The 15,757-nt window shown below is 47.4% G+C and overlaps 1 protein-coding gene across 1 annotated transcript in view; it reads left to right on the forward strand.

Moving 5' to 3' along the window:
* The window catches only part of GCN1 (GCN1 activator of EIF2AK4), a 433,190-nt gene that overhangs the window by 53,539 nt on the left and 363,894 nt on the right, over window positions 1-15,757 (forward strand). Inside the window, 1 exon segment of the mRNA XM_029571925.1 lies at window positions 7,650-7,724. Within this exon segment, the coding sequence (XP_029427785.1) occupies window positions 7,650-7,724 (75 nt within the window).

Below are 15,757 nucleotides of genomic sequence, written 5' to 3' on the forward strand. Positions count from 1 at the left end.
TATGGTTCTGGAATTTTTACAGGACGGACTGAATAAAGGGCTATCCCTCAACTCCTTGAAGGTCCAGGTAGGGGCTGTCTCCTGTTTCAGAGGTGAAGTGAATGGAGCATGCCTGTCGGCACATTTGGACTTGGCCAGTTTCCTAAAAGGGGTTAAACAACTTCGACCACCCTTATGGTGGCCAGTTCCCCTGTGGAATCTTAATCTAGTATTGGACTTTTTAGCAGGGCCTTCCTTTTGACTGCTGCGCAGTCTATCCCTAGGCCTGTTAACACTGAAGACTCTGCTCTTGGTGATGATATGCTCGGCTCGTTGCATTTCGGAACTGCAGGCATTGTCGTGTCGGGAGCCATTCCTCTGGTTGACTCCAGGAGCATTACAGCTTCACACCATTCCGTCCTTCTTGCCCAAGGTAGTGTTGGAGTTTCACTTGAATCAGTCCATTTCCTTACCGTCCCTAGACACAAGGACATGGAAGACTATTGCCTTCTATGCCACTTAAACGTCAATAGGCTTTTAGTACGGTATCTGGAAATCTCGGAACCAGTGCGCAGGATGGACTGGTTGTTTGTCCTTCATGGTGGAAGGAAACAAGGCAAAGCAACTTCGTGAGCTAACATAGCTCGCTGGATCAAGGAAGTGATCACTGGAGCTTATGTAGAGGCAGGGAAGCGATTTACATTTTCAAGTTAAAGCTCATTCCACTAGGGCCCAGGTAGTATCCGGGTGGGAAGCTAAGCTACTGTCTCCCGTCGAAATCTGCCGAGCAGCGACATGGTCTTCTTTACACACCTTCTCCAGGTTCTATCGCCTGGATGTCTGGGCCCAAGAGGATGCAGCTTTTGTGAGGGCAGTGCTAACCTGACCGTGGGCAACCTCCCGCCCCATTCGGAAATAACTTTTATACATCCCATTGGTCCCAAGTCCACCTGGCTACATGCTAGGAAATGGGGAAATAACTTACCTGATAATTTCGTTTTCCATAGTGTAGACAGATGGACTCAGCATATTGCACATGGCTGCCTATGAATAGTGCCAAGGATTCGCCCATGACGTGGATCTCTATTCCAAGAGGTTACGGGTAAGCCAGCGCCCTATCCGTAGATCAGGGCATCTATAATATTACTGGGATTCAGCGCTTATGTTTGAGTGCAGTTGCAGTATCCATTTTTAATCAAGTTTTTTATCAAGTTATAATCAAATTTTAATCTTTTTTTTTTTTTTCAATATGTCCACAATGGCTTTTGAAGTGAATACTGAATGGCTGAGGTCACTGCAGGGGTATATCTGTGGTGACATCAGCTTTGAAACCTGACTCCATCTGCTAGCAGGGGAGCACATAACCCATTGGTCCTGAGTCCATTTATCTACACTAAGGAAAAAAAATTATCACGTAAGTAATTTCTCCATTCACAAGTCTGTGAGGAAACTAGTGGTTTGAGAATGGGCATACCCTGGAGTCCGGCTTCAAAGTTGATGGAGCTTTTGGCTCTTCCGAAGGTGGATACTTCAGTGTTGGTAGTAACCAAGCAGACTACTATTCCAGTGGCAGGGTTGGCTGCATTGTGAGAAATGCAGGATAGAAAGTTTGAGGTCCACCTCAGGAAGATTTTTGAGATCTCTGCCTGTCATGAGTGCTGCGATTTGCAGTATTTTTATGCAGAGGACGTGCCTGCACTATGTCTAGCAGTTGCAGGAGACACTGGCTACTTTGGAATAGACGGAGTGTTTGGAAACAGCTGTTTCATATGGTGCAGATGCCTTCTATCTCCTGATCGGAACTTCTTCCAGGATTACGATGTTTGCGGTGTCAACCAGAGGATTGCTTTGGTTAAGAAACCGATCAGGGGATGGTTTGTCTAAAGCTGGCTGTCCTCTCATTCAAGGGCAAGCTTTTGTTTGGAGAAGACTTGGAGCAGATGATGTAACATCTGGGGGAGTCTGAGGTGCATGAGCTACTGGAGGGCAATAAAAGATTTTGCCAGAATAAAGCTTCTTCAGGATCGCAGAGGCAAGGTTCAGGAAGAGTTTAGGCCTGGGGACAGTCTTTTTTTTTTTTTTTTGCGTGGTCTCAAACCAACCCGGGTCAGAGGACTGGGTGTACAAAGTCCTCACAATGAAGCAAGGTTGGTTCACTCTTCTGTTTCAGCTATAAGAGTGCGTCTGGCACTCTTTTGCTAGGCATGGGCCAAAGATACTACGGACCTGTTGGTCCTAAGTGTGCTAAAGGATGGCTATGGTTGGAATTTGCTCAGACGATAAGAGAGGATTGCATCGTTTCTCATTGAGTTCCTCAGGCTAAGCGGGTAACTGTTCAAGAGACGTTGGGCCACTTGCGGTGTCTGGGGGCTGTAAGGCCAGTTCCTCCAAGGGAGCAAAGAAAAGAAGATATTCCATTTATTTGGTGGTATCCAAAAGGGAGGGGACATTTCAGCCGATTTTGGATTTAAAGAAGGTAATTGCAGTCCTCTAGGTTCCTCGTTTCTGCATGGAGACTCTGAGGTCAGACATAGTTGTGGTACGCAAAGGAGGAGTTCTTGGCATCTCTCAACTTGACAGAGGCATGTCTACACATAGCCATCAGACTGGAGGACCAGCGATTTTTATGATTCATGATCCTAGGGGAACGTTTTCAGTTCTGGGCTCTTTATCTTGTTTGGCACTGGCACCACAAATGTTCACAAAGGAGATGGTGATGGTGGCAGCGGTCCTTAGTCGAGAAGGGATGTTGGTGCTTTTGTTTTTGGATGTCTTGCTCATACAGGCCAGGTCAGAGGACCTCTGTCAGCTGTCCATGCAGCAGGTTCTGCTGTGGTTAAAGTCTCTGGGCTGGGTTGTGAACCTAGCAAAGAGTCATCTTGTTTCCTCTCAAACCCTGGAGTATCTAGGGGCTTGATTCGACTCACGGGAAGGAAGAGTTTTTCTCAACAGAGGAGAGGATGCTGAAATCCAGGTCAGATTTGTTTCCTGTTAGGGTGTTCAGTGCCCAGAGTCTGGGACTATTTGAAGTCCTAGCTTCTATTGCATAAACATTGGAGCTGGTGCCCTGGGCATTTGTGCATGTGCTGCCTTTTCAGAGAGCTCTTCTCTCCCAGTGGGATCTGTTATTGGAGGAGTTTTATCGTTTTCTCTCACTTGTTGGGGGAAGACGGAGACCGTCTTTCATGATGGCTTATTCACGCCAGTCTGAAGCGTGGAGTGGAATTGAAGGTTCCAAACTGGGTGATAGTTACAAACAATGCCAGTCTTTCTGGATGAGGAGGCGGTGTGTCACGATCAGTTGGTGCAGGGCCAGTGGTTGAACAGGAAGCCTCATGGTCTATCAATCGAGTAGGGATGAGAGTGCGTTTCATGTTATTTGCCTTTCTGCCATGATTACGCAACTGTCCGGTGCGGGTTCTATCTGACAGTGCAACGACAGTGACCTAAATCAACTGACAGGGTGGAACCAAGAGTTGGACAGTGGCTCAGGAGGCCCAGGAGTTGATTCGCTGGGCGGAACAGCACTTAGAGCGACTGGCAGTGTCTCACATCATCACCCGAGTAGACTATGTTCAGGTGGATTTTCTCAGTTGGAGAAAACTAGACCCCGGGGAGTGGGTGTTGTCAGACACAGCGATGCATCTCATTCTCATGAAATAGGGGGTATCCCCATATGGACTTAATAGTGACCAGACAGAATGTCAATGTGACCTGTTTTTTTTTACAACTGTTGGAGGGATCAAATGGCAGAAGGAACTGATGCTCTATTTCTATTCGAGGCATTCTTCATGTCTTTTCTCCATGGTCACTGGTGGGCAAGGTGTTATGGCCGATAGAGCAACATCCGGGCAACATGATTCTGGTGGCTCCAGAGTTGGGCCATGTGGACCATGGTTTCTGGGTCTGGTTGACAGAGCAACATCCGGGCAACGTGATTCTGTTGGCTCCAGAGTGGGCCATGTGGACCATGGTTTGTGGGTCTGGTCGACATAGCCATAGTTGGACTGCTGAAGTTCGACCATCTGTCGGGTCTTCTCCGCCAGGGCCTAATATTTTGAGAGGAGACGGCTGAGACAGAGAGGATTTTCTGAAGCTGCTGTTAGCACTTTATTGCAGGTTAGGCGATCATTCACATACTTAGTGTATGTGAGGATTTGGGAGGTCTGAGTCCTGGTGTACCTTTAACAGAATGCAGCATATTCAGGCTATAGTGTCGCATATTTTGGCTTTTCTGCAGGAAGTTTTAGTCAAGGGTCTGACTTTTAACTCTCTTGCGTGTGCAGGTAGTGGCCTTGGGCTGTCTTTTGGGAAAGGTGCAGGGATAATCTCTGTCCGTGCATCCGAATATGTTGTGTTATTTTTGGGAGCGAAGAATTTGCGTCCACTGGTGAGAGATCTGTTCCTTTTGGAAACCTTAATCTTGTACTGAAGAATGAATGAGGCTCAGTTTGAGCCACTGAAGAGGGCAGCCATAAAGGTGTGTTTTCTGGGGGCTATTTGTTCAGGCAGGAGAATCTTGGAGCTTCGTTAGGTCGAGACCTCCTGTCTGCAAATTTCAGATTTTGGGATATTGTGTACGGTGCCTTCCTTTTTGCCAAAGGGGCTTTCGGCATTCCATCTTAGTCAAATGATGGAACTTCGGCTTTTTCCGGATTTGGATTTGTCCGTGCCTCACACAAAAGAGCTTTGAGTCTTGGAGATTAGGCAAATATTTTTGAGGTATCTTAAGATTACTAATGATTTCAGGAGAACAGATCACCTTTTTGAGCTGTGGCATGGTCCAAAGAAGGGGGTGTAAGGCATTGAAAGTTACAATTGCACATTGGCAGAAGGAGGTGATTGACTCAGTCTATATTTGTAAGGGGCGTCCTGTGCCTCATGGTTGAGGGCTCATTTGAGTTTTTTTTCGAGCGACCACTTGGCTAAATAACAACTGATGTCTCCGCAAGAGATTTGCAGGGTAGCTACTCAGAAGTCGTTACACACTTTCGCCAGACATTATCAGTTGGATGTCCGGGTTCTGGATTCCGTGTGTTTTGGTGTGTATTGCCAAATAAAGAACAGGTCTGAGTTACACTTTAAAGAAAGTGATTTTTATTTACAACTCCTCAAGTAGATGCAAAGCTTCTCTTTTGCAGTGATTATCAATAATCAAAGGATCAAAAAAGTACATCACTGGAGAGTAGGCATCTTCTGTCCATTTAATATCAGCTGGGAAGCTCCTTCAGTGTGGGCAGAGATACTCGTCTGGGAAACACCAACTACGGGGAGGTGTCCCTCTTACCATAGGTAATGAGCTTCTGCCCATCCTGGAAAGTCCCGCTGTTTTTATACCTTACGATCGGAGCCTGTGTGTTATTTTCCCTGTCCACTCTAAGCTGAAAGTGGCCAGCTTCCAGCCTGAGTGAGTCAGGGTCATAAGACCTCGGCTCAGCAGTAGACAAGACAACACCTGGTCTGAAAACATGAAAAACGCAAAATACATTGTGAAACAGCTTTTGCAATAACAAGTTTACTTTTTTGCACCAGTGCCTACATGCTATTCTGTATGGAATGAAATGTAGTCATTCCTGCTGATACAAAATGGAGTCTACATGATCATCAATATTTTATTGCCCTTACATGGTGAGAGTGTTCTAAGAGCAGGACTCTCACAAACCCACCCAGTTTGAGAGCTAAGATACTTCCCAGGAGCTAGACTGATCTGAGGTATGTACAGGAAAGGAAAATTGGTTCTTACCTGCTAATTTTCATTCCTAGAATATCACAGATCAGTCCAGAGACCCACCCATTGGTGAGGAGAGAGTCTGCTCGTTCTGATGATTGCTATACAATGCAGATTTTTTTTAGATATTCAGGATTGTTACTCTTTGGTTTCTTGGGGCAACTTCACCTTTTTCCTGCTTGTTGTGTGAATTTGGATTCAAAATTATTAGTGTTGGTTCCATAGTTAAGAACATAAGAAAATGCCATACTGGGTCAGACCAAGGGTCCATCAAGCCCAGCATCCTGCTTCCAACAGTGGCCAATCCAGGCCACAAGAACCTGGCAAGTACCCAAAAACTAAGTCTATTCCATGTTACCATTGCTAATGGCAGTGGCTATTCTCTAGGTGAACTTAATAGCAGGTAATGGACTTCTCCTCCAAGAACTTATCCACTCCTTTTTTAAACACAGCTATACTAACTGCACTAACCACATCCTCTGGCAACAAATTCCAGAGTTTAATTGTGCGTTGAGTAAAAAAGAACTTTCTCTGATTAGTTTTAAATGTGCCCCATGCTAACTTCATGGAGTGCCCCCTAGTCTTTCTACTATCCGAAAGAGTAAATAACCGATTCACATCTACCCGTTCTAGACCTCTCATGATTTTAAACACCTCTATCATATCCCCCCTCAGTCGTCTCTTCTCCAAGCTGAAAAGTCCTAACCTCTTTAGTCTTTCCTCATAGGGGAGCTGTTCCATTCCCCTTATCATTTTGGTAGCCCTTCTCTGTACCTTCTCCATCGCAATTATATCTTTTTTTGAGATGCGGCGACCAGAATTGTACACAGTATTCAAGGTGCGGTCTCACCATGGAGCGATACAGAGGCATTATGACATTTTCCGTTTTATTCACCATTCCTTTTCTAATAATTCCCAACATTCTGTTTGCTTTTTTGATTGCCGCAGCACACTGAACAGACGATTTCAATGTGTTATCCACTATGACACCTAGATCTCTTTCTTGGGTTGTAGCACCTAATATGGAACCCAACATTGTGTAATTATAGCATGGGTTATTTTTCCCTATATGCATCACCTTGCACTTATCCACATTAAATTTCATCTGCCATTTGGATGCCCAATTTTCCAGTCTCACAAGGTCTTCCTGCAATTTATCACAATCTGCTTGTGATTTAACTACTCTGAACAATTTTGTGTCATCTGCAAATTTGATTATCTCACTCGTCGTATTTCTTTCCAGATCATTTATAAATATATTGAAAAGTAAGGGTCCCAATATAGATCCCGGAGGCACTCCACTGTCCACTCCCTTCCACTGAGAAAATTGTCCATTTAATCCTACTCTCTGTTTCCTGTCTTTTAGCCAGTTTGCAATCCATGAAAAGACATCGCCACCTATCCCATGACTTTTTACTTTTTACTTTTCCTAGAAGCTTGGGTACAGGTCAGTACTGAGGGACTGCAGGTGGCACACTGGATTTTACATAGCGGTTTCAGTTAAACGTTTCTCTGTCTCCATCTGCTGGCCGCGAGGCAAAACCCAGGAGTCTGTACTGATCTGTGGTATTCCAGGAACAAAAATTAGCAGGTAAGAACCAATTTTCCTATACTGAGTCTCCATGATATGCTAACTTATCAAATGCATATTCATTGTGGATAGCCTAAAAACATGATTGGATGTGGGGTCCCCAGTCAGGCTTGTGAAGCCCTGATGTAGTGGTTGATGTAGTGAGAGTTGGTGCAAGAGTAGAAGGGTCTGCTGGTTGGATGAGCAAAGTGCTTGACTGTGAGTGAGAGGGTAGGGTGGAGTGAGTGTGAAGAGTGATTGGTTGCCTGAGAGTTTGTGGGTATGGGGTTCCTGATGTCTCTCTTGTCTTTTTGTATGTTACCACTGAATGATTAAAATCTTATAAACTCTTTCCATTGTTCTCTTTAACAGCAATCTCCTTTTTGTTGGCATCGGTGACCCTTGACCTCAGTCAGTATGCTATGGACATTGGGAAAGGACTGGCCAGTAAGGGTTCTTAATTTATTTTTTTATTCTTAATGATACAAACAAATCAAACCTTAATTTACAGCAAGTAGAGAAAAGAATACATGACAAGAAAAGAGAGAAAAAGAATCACACATTATACAGTTAGATCAAATAAGGGAGGGTAAGTAGAAAAATATAACACTAGGAAAAGAATTACAATACAGTTAAAGCTACCATAAAAGTACTCAAGTGATGTTTTAACTAGCCTCAACTAGTAAGGAAGAGGAGTCAGCTAACAGTTGCCTATTCTGAAGGATCGAGATTGAGCTGACACATGGATATTGAAGGAAAAAAAGCTGCTCCTAAAGCAATTACTTTTTCATTAGGAAAGATTTACAGCTCAGTTGAATCACCCTGGTAATGTCTGGAAATAAGGGAATCTGATCACCAAGAAAGAAATTATTTTTAAATTAAAAAAAGTAAATACAATTAATTATCCAGACTGTATCTGCTTTGAAATAAAAAGGAAACTAAGAGAGTAGCTCTGGGCTCCACACTTATTTTTTTTTTTTTTACCTTCTATGACAAATACCATGAGCAATTTCTCCATATTTTTGTGATGCATGTAGTCTTTAGATAAAGTTCATTTCTTTGTAAAAGTTACTATTCGCTAAAAACACAGAGGGCAATTTTCAATAACGTTAACCAGATAAGTTATTGGGGATATTGAGCAGGATACATCCTGACAGCCAGTCCATTACACATGGATTATGCACACTTACCAGGAGATGGTAACAGAGATCAACAGGCTTGTTGATGTTACCCCTAATATGCATCCGTGCTGACACCAGCCTGCGAGTATTCTCTCTCTCCAGCAGACGGATAATGACCGCCATTATGACATTGGAGAGGTGGCTTGCTGCACCTAAGTTTAACTGAAAAGGAATGAGCGTTAAAACTATTTGAGCAGTATGTTTCTGTGAGATGGTAATTCCTGAGGGTTTATTAATACACCTAAGAAAGATCATTGGAGACATAACATCGATGTAGACGCTACAACTTTCAGCTAAGTAGTTTAACAACGGCGGCTTTGTTGTTTAAACAATTTGATGTTACATATGACACAGCTCAAGCACAATAAATAATTGAGAGACTTGGATAGAGAAATTTATAAAAATAGTAAATTTTATTGTTCATGGCACGATTAAAATAACACATGAGGTGGTGTGTTTATGATTATATAAGACAATGATGGGGTAACTGGGATGGTCCCCTCCTAAATATTATATGAAACCACCACCATTCACTTCTAAAATATTTTTCAAATAATTTTCATATATTTAACATAGAAATATTAGAAGTGACCACGTCAGTGAAATTAAAAAAAAAAAATTGATGTAATGGGTTTATAGAGTGTTTATTGAATGTTTCAAGTTGAACCCATACCTAGTGATCTGGTTAAATTTAGTATTCTGTCTCCAGCAGATGGTAGAATGATAAGCAGAATAGGATTGTGGGGCATCTTGGTCTGTCCTTCTGATGGCTCTAGGTTGACTCCAGGGGCCATGGTATGTGGCTCTATCGTGCCTGATGTACGACAGTCCTCTTAGCTTCCTGTCTCTCCAAAATTTGCTCTGCCAGGGTCCGGTGTCTCATGAGGAACCGGTTTGATGCTGTCTTACAGTTTGGCCCTTGAAAGGGCATTATGGTGAAGAAAGATTATTCACTGGCCATAGTCTCTATGCTTTTAAAGGCCAGGAAATTTTCCACTTTTTTGACTTTTGTGTGTGTGTGGTGAGTGTTTGAGAATTGGTGTTCCAGACATGGCTGTTTGCCTGGCTGTGCCTCTATTTCCCAGGTTTTGGATTTCCTGTAGGAGAGCCTTTCTAAGCGATTAGCCCTCGATACTTTGAAGGTGCAGGTGGCAGCACTCGACTCCTATCCTCTCATTCAGATGTGTCTAGTTTTTTACAAAATGTTAAGCACATTCCGCTACAACTCTAGATCACCGAAACACTCTTACTCTCCCTCTCTGACGCCCTCCTCACTGGCTTAGACCGAGGTCATAGCTTCATCATTGCCTTCCTTGACATCTCCTCTGCCTTTGACACAATAAGCCACAATCTCCTGCTGTCCCGTCTGACATTGGCATCTCTGGCACAGCCCTACTCTGGTTCAAATTCTACCTGGCCAAAGACAGTTCTCTGTAAAACTAGGCAACTCAGAATCCACGCATTTCTCCCTCTCCCAAGGAGTCCCCCAAGGCTCCTCCCTCTCCTCCACCCTATTCAATATTTACCCCCTGCCCCTATGCCATCTTCTATCTGAACTCGGCCTCAAATTCTACATCTACGCAGATGATGTACAAATCATTATACCAATTCAAGAATCCATATCCATAATGCTAAAATTATGGGAGAAATGCCTCACATCCATTAATTCCCTTCTCACCAACCTCCACCTTGCCCTTAACCTCCTCAAAGACCGTATTCCTCCTTATCCACAGCCACCAAACACTCAAGTTCGCCCCAGCCAATGACCCAGCTCTCAGCACCCTCACATCACAGCCTCCAGTACGAAACCTGGGTGTTCTAATTGATCAACACCTAAACCTAAAAAAACACATTAATTCCATCCTAAAAGAAGGCTTCTATAAGCTCAACGTCATAAAAAAAACTCAAACCCTTACTCCATACCACGGCCTCCGAACAGTCAATCAAGCAACCCTTTCATCCAAACTGGACTACTGCAATTCTCTATATCTAGGCCTTCCCTACTCTACTATCAAACCTCTCCAAATGCTACAGAACACCACCGCAAGAACCATCATGAATGCACGCAAATCTGACCACATAACCCCCCTCCTCAAAGACCTCCACTGGCTCCCTATACCATCTCGCATCCTATTTAAGACCCTCACCATAATGCACAAAGCCATATACAAAAACAATTCCCCATGGCTCAATGAACCTTTCCGACCCACACACTCCTCCCGCCCAACCAGAGCAAACCTCAGAGGTACTCTTCTTATCCCATCCCTCAAGAATGCTCGCCTCACCTCAACAAGGGATCGCGCTCTATCTTTTGCTGGCCCCACTCGTTGGAATGCTCTACCTACAAACCTCCGCCTCTAGCCCTGCCCCTTTAAATTCAAGAAAATGCTAAAGACCTGGCTTTTCCACCAGGCATATCCAGACTAGATCTATGTACCTCCTTACCTCACCCTCCTCACCTTACCGTTAACCTCATGCCTCTCTAAGTTAGTACGTTAATATGCTTTTCTAAGTTAGTAAGTTAATTTATTACCTCTCCAGTTTTATCAGGCTCACCAGTATAGCAGCCCCCTTGCTGCAATATTTTATCTTTATTTTGTGCCCTGCCCCTCTCCCTGTTCATTGTATTTTCCATCTATTGTTTGATGTAAACCGATATGATGTGCCTACTAATGTCGGCATAGAAAAGCTGTTAAATAAATAAATCATGTTTCCTCTTTGGGATCTGCCTTTAGGTCTGTCCTTTTTGGCTGGTCCTTGTTTCGTTCCTTTCAAGAGTGTTTCTCTGCATTTGCTCAAATTGAAGGCAGTGTTTCTGATCGCAATTTGTTTGGCATGTAGATTAATGGAATTGCAGGCTTTTTCTAGTAGGGAGCCTTTTCTGACAATTATGCAGGATAGGGTCCAGCTCTGCATGTTACTCTCCTTTCTTCCGAAGGTACTTTGTAGTTTTCACATGAATCAGTCTGTGTCCCTACCATCATTTGATAAGCAGAGAGATGCAGAGGACTATGCACTTCTGCGTCCTCTGGATGTGTGGTGCTATCTTCTGAGATATCTCAAGATTACTAATGAGTTTTATCTCTTTGTGCTGTACAGTGGTGTATGAAAAGGTGCAGCAGCTTCTAGGCTATGATGGCATGCTGGATTAAAGAAATGATCACAGTGGTGTACGTAGAAGCTGAGGTACCCTTACCAAAGCAGGTTTGGGCTCATTGTCATGGGTGACATAATCAGATGGAGCCTGATGTGGAAAACTTATGTCAAAGTTTCTAAAAACTTTGACTAGGCACACAGAGCATGCCCAGCATTGCCTATACCATGCGTCCACACGGCGTCCCTCTTCAGTCTCTTTTTTTTTTCTGCGGAGCTGTCAGCATCGCGGTTAGATCAAGCTCTAAAACCTTGAATTTTTGCCTTGTGGAAAACGTTTTTGTGGTTTTTTTTTGCTGTCCAGCTGGGGGCAGGCTGGGTTCTTTGCGAACCAGTGGCCCAGTGTAACCTCGGACCAGTGGGTTTTATCTTTCATCCGCCAGGGGTACAAATTAAACCTATTGGGTATCCCACCAAATTGCCCTTTGTGCCCATCTTGGGGGCCAGTAGCACATTAGAAGGTACTGCAAACGGAGGTCTCCACCCTCTTAATGGCCAGGGCAGTTGAGCCCATTCCACCAGGGTAAAGAGGGCGATTATTCTTCTCCGGTTACTTCCTGATTCCAAAGAGAACTGGAGGACTCCATTCTATCCTAGACCTGAGGGTCTTGAACAAGTTTCTAAGAAAAGTTCAAGATGGTTTTCCGTGGCATCTTGATTCCCCTCTTGCAAAACAGGGACTGGTTATGCTCCCTCGATGTGAAGGATACATACACCTATATCGAGATCTTCCCTGATCACAGGAAGTATTTCCTATTTGTGGTGGGGAAACAGCACTTCCAATACCGGGTGTTGCCATTCGGGCTTGTGTCCGCTCCACAAATCTTCACAAAATGCCTGGCCATGGTGGTGGTGCACCTTCGCAGACTGGGAGTGCATGTTTTCCCGTATCTGGATGATTGGTTGGTCAAGTGCACGTTTTAGGCAGAGGCCATCCAGTCCATGCGCTTGACCATCCGGATGTTAGAATCACTAAGGTTCGTTGTCAACCACCCAAAGTCCCATCTGAGTCTGTCACCTCAATTGGACTTCATCGGAATCCTGCTAGACACGACTCTACTACCCTGCCAGAGGGCCGTTGCTCTGGTGACCATTGTGACACAATTGCAACAGAGCCACCAGGCACATGTTGAAGATGTTGAGTCACATGGCCACGACAGTCCATATCACTCCCTTGGCATGATTATACATGTGTAGAGCCCAATGGATCCTGAGATCAGTGGCGCCAGGCCACTCAGAGCCTCCAGGATTGCATCTGTGTCACTGCATCTCTCCGGGACTCTTTGTTCTTGTGGCGGGTACTCTCCAATTTGTAACGGGGGTTCCCTGTACGTACCCGGATCAGTCCAGACAGTGGGTTATGTCCCCCTTCCAGCAGGTGGAGTCAGAGCAAAAAGGCTGGCCTTCTTATAAGCTGGAACGCCCTCTCTTTCCCTTCTGTATTTCTCTGACTCCAGCAGGTGAAAGGTAGCAGTCCCTTCGTTCCCTGTACGTACCTGGATCAGTCCAGACCGTGGGTTATGTCCCCAATCCAGCAGATGGAGTCAGCCCAAAACTTCGAGGGGGCGTCACCATAAGTACTACTACCCCCTCTGCAGGAGTTCAGTATCTTCTGACTCCAGCAGATGCGAGTAGGGGAATCTGGGCTTGCTCCCGATTTCCTGTAACCTATTCTGTTTTTTCCCTTAGTTGGAATTTTTCTTCTCTGTCTTGTCTTGGATCAAGTTGTGCTTTATTTAAAAAAAAAAAAACAAAAACAAAAAAAAAAAAAACTAACTAATTGATTAATTGGGGAGGCGGGGCTCCTTCCTTGTGCTGGCTCTCTGTCTCCTTTGTTTCCTCAGCACGGCCTGTGTTCTTGCCGGGGTAAGTTGTTTTTCTTGCTTTGCTGGGCTGTAGTTTTTATTTTCAGCTAGCTGAATTACGACTGCCGGTGTGACCGGCCTACCAGCAATTTTCCTCGCTCCCGCGGCCATCTTGTGCGCTCCTCATGGGCTGCAGGGAGCAGGGTGCTCGTCTTCAGCGGGTTGCGAGGCCAGGACAGGCCCCCCCGCGGCGCCGCTTGTTTTCTCCGCGGGTTGTGCAGGCCGTCCGGGCCCCCCCGCAGCGGCGCACCGTCTCGCGGCCCCCCCCCTCCCGCCCGGAGACTCACCGAGGGACTTTAGTAGCCGGGGGTGGTTCCTCTGAACGCCGGATATGCCGCGGCCGTCGCGTTGCTCGGCCTGCGGCGAGCCCGGCTCGCGCATCTCCAGGGAGGGCATCTGTGCCAGGTGCCTCCCAGGGGGGGAAGGCACGTCCGGGCCCCGCACTCGGTTTCCATTGTCAGCTTTGCCCGGGCGCCGTGGGCCGGCCCCTCCCCCATTCTTGGCGGGAACGGCGGCCATGTTGCACGCGCTGCGACGCGAGGAAGATCGGACAGCGCTGGGGGATGGGGAGGCTTCAGGGGATTCTCCCCCGAACCTGCTTCCGGAGGAAGATCCGGAGATGGACTCACAGGAGCAGGGCCCCCCGGGTTTTTCCCCCACGGAGATTCCCCCGAGTAGGCCGGGGTTCTCCCCAGAGTTTATTCGTCTGATGCACACAGCGTACCTGCGGGAGCTGGCAGCTCCCACGGGGCCTCCGCCCCCCAAACTACCGCGCCCTTCGTCCCTCTCCTCGGCCCCCCCCCCTCCGGGGGGCGTGGGGGCCCCACAGCTCCCCGCAAACGTCCGGCTTCCTGTGGGCTCGGGGGGGGCTGGCTCGGACCCAGTCTCCCCAGGATCGGACCCCGCCGGTTCGGGACAAGGGGAGTCGACCTCGGAGGGAGAGGATCCACGCACGCTGCGACTATTCCAGCGGGAAGAGCTGGATGACCTAATCCCACAAATCATTCAGGGGTTGGATCTCGATCCCCCGCCGGACCCGCCAGCTCCAGTCGCGCCCTCGGTCGTCACTTCTTCGAAGAAGGGGGACCCGGTCCTGGCGGCTCTTCGTCCGCGGGCGCGGGTTTTTCCCATCCACGAGTCGTTCCTGCAACTTCTCACTCGGGAATGGGATTCCCCGGAAGCTGCGCTAAAGGGCAGCAGAGCCATGGAGAGGCTGTACCCGCTGCCGGAAGATTTTCTGGATCTCATCAAGGTACCCAGGGTGGACTCCGCGGTGACGGCGGTCACGAAAAGGACGACCATTCCGGTGACGGGTGGAGCGGCGCTGCGGGATACGCAGGATCGCAAGTTGGAAGTATTCCTCAAGCGGGTCTTCGAGGTCTCCGCAGTGGGACTGCGGGCAGCGATGTGTAGCTCTCTTGCCCAGCGAGCCAGCCTTCTCTGGGTACAGCTACTGCTCACTTCCCAGGTGCTGCCTCCCAGGGAGGCCGCCCAGGCGGATCGGCTCGAAGCCGCAGTGGCATACGGGGCCGTTGCCTCCTACGATCTATTCAGAATCCTTGCACGCTCCATGGCCTCGGTAGTGGCGGCGCGCCGACTCCTCTGGCTCCGCAACTGGGCAGCGGACACGTCCTCCAAGTCGAGCCTGGGTTCCCTGCCCTTCAGGGGTAAGTTCCTGTTCGGAGAGGAGCTGGACCAGATCATCAAGTCGCTGGGGGAAAACGCGGTCCATCGCCTGCCGGAAGACAGATATCGCTCTACCAGGTCGTTCCCGTCCTCCCGGACCAGAGCGAGGGCGCAAAGACGCTACAGGAGTTACAGGCCGGCGGTCTCCCGGCCCCCTCCCTCCAGGGCTCAGCCATGGTCCCGTTCCTTTCGCGGGCGCCGCCCAGCGCGGGCCGCGCCCACGGCGGGACAGCCCTTGCCCAAATCCTCTCAATGATGTTCAGCTCGCCCACTCCGCCGTTCCCAAGATCGGGGGACGGCTGGCATTCTTTTATGAGGAGTGGGCACGGATCACCTCGGATCAGTGGGTTCTGGACACCATAGGACACGGCTACGCGTTGGAATTTGCCCGCCCTCCGAAGGGACGGTTCATCTTTTCTCCCTGCGGGTCGGCCATCAAGCGACGGGCGGTGCAGCTGACCCTGGACAGATTGTGGGAGATAGGTGCCATTACGCCCGTACCCTCCGGAGAGGTGGGCTCGGGCCATTATTCCATCTACTTCGTCGTACCGAAGAAAGACGGTTCCTTCCGCCCCATCCTGGACCTGAAGGAAGT

This window comes from Rhinatrema bivittatum, chromosome 11 (genome assembly GCF_901001135.1).
Source record: "Rhinatrema bivittatum chromosome 11, aRhiBiv1.1, whole genome shotgun sequence".
Classification (NCBI taxonomy): Eukaryota; Metazoa; Chordata; class Amphibia; order Gymnophiona; family Rhinatrematidae; genus Rhinatrema; species Rhinatrema bivittatum.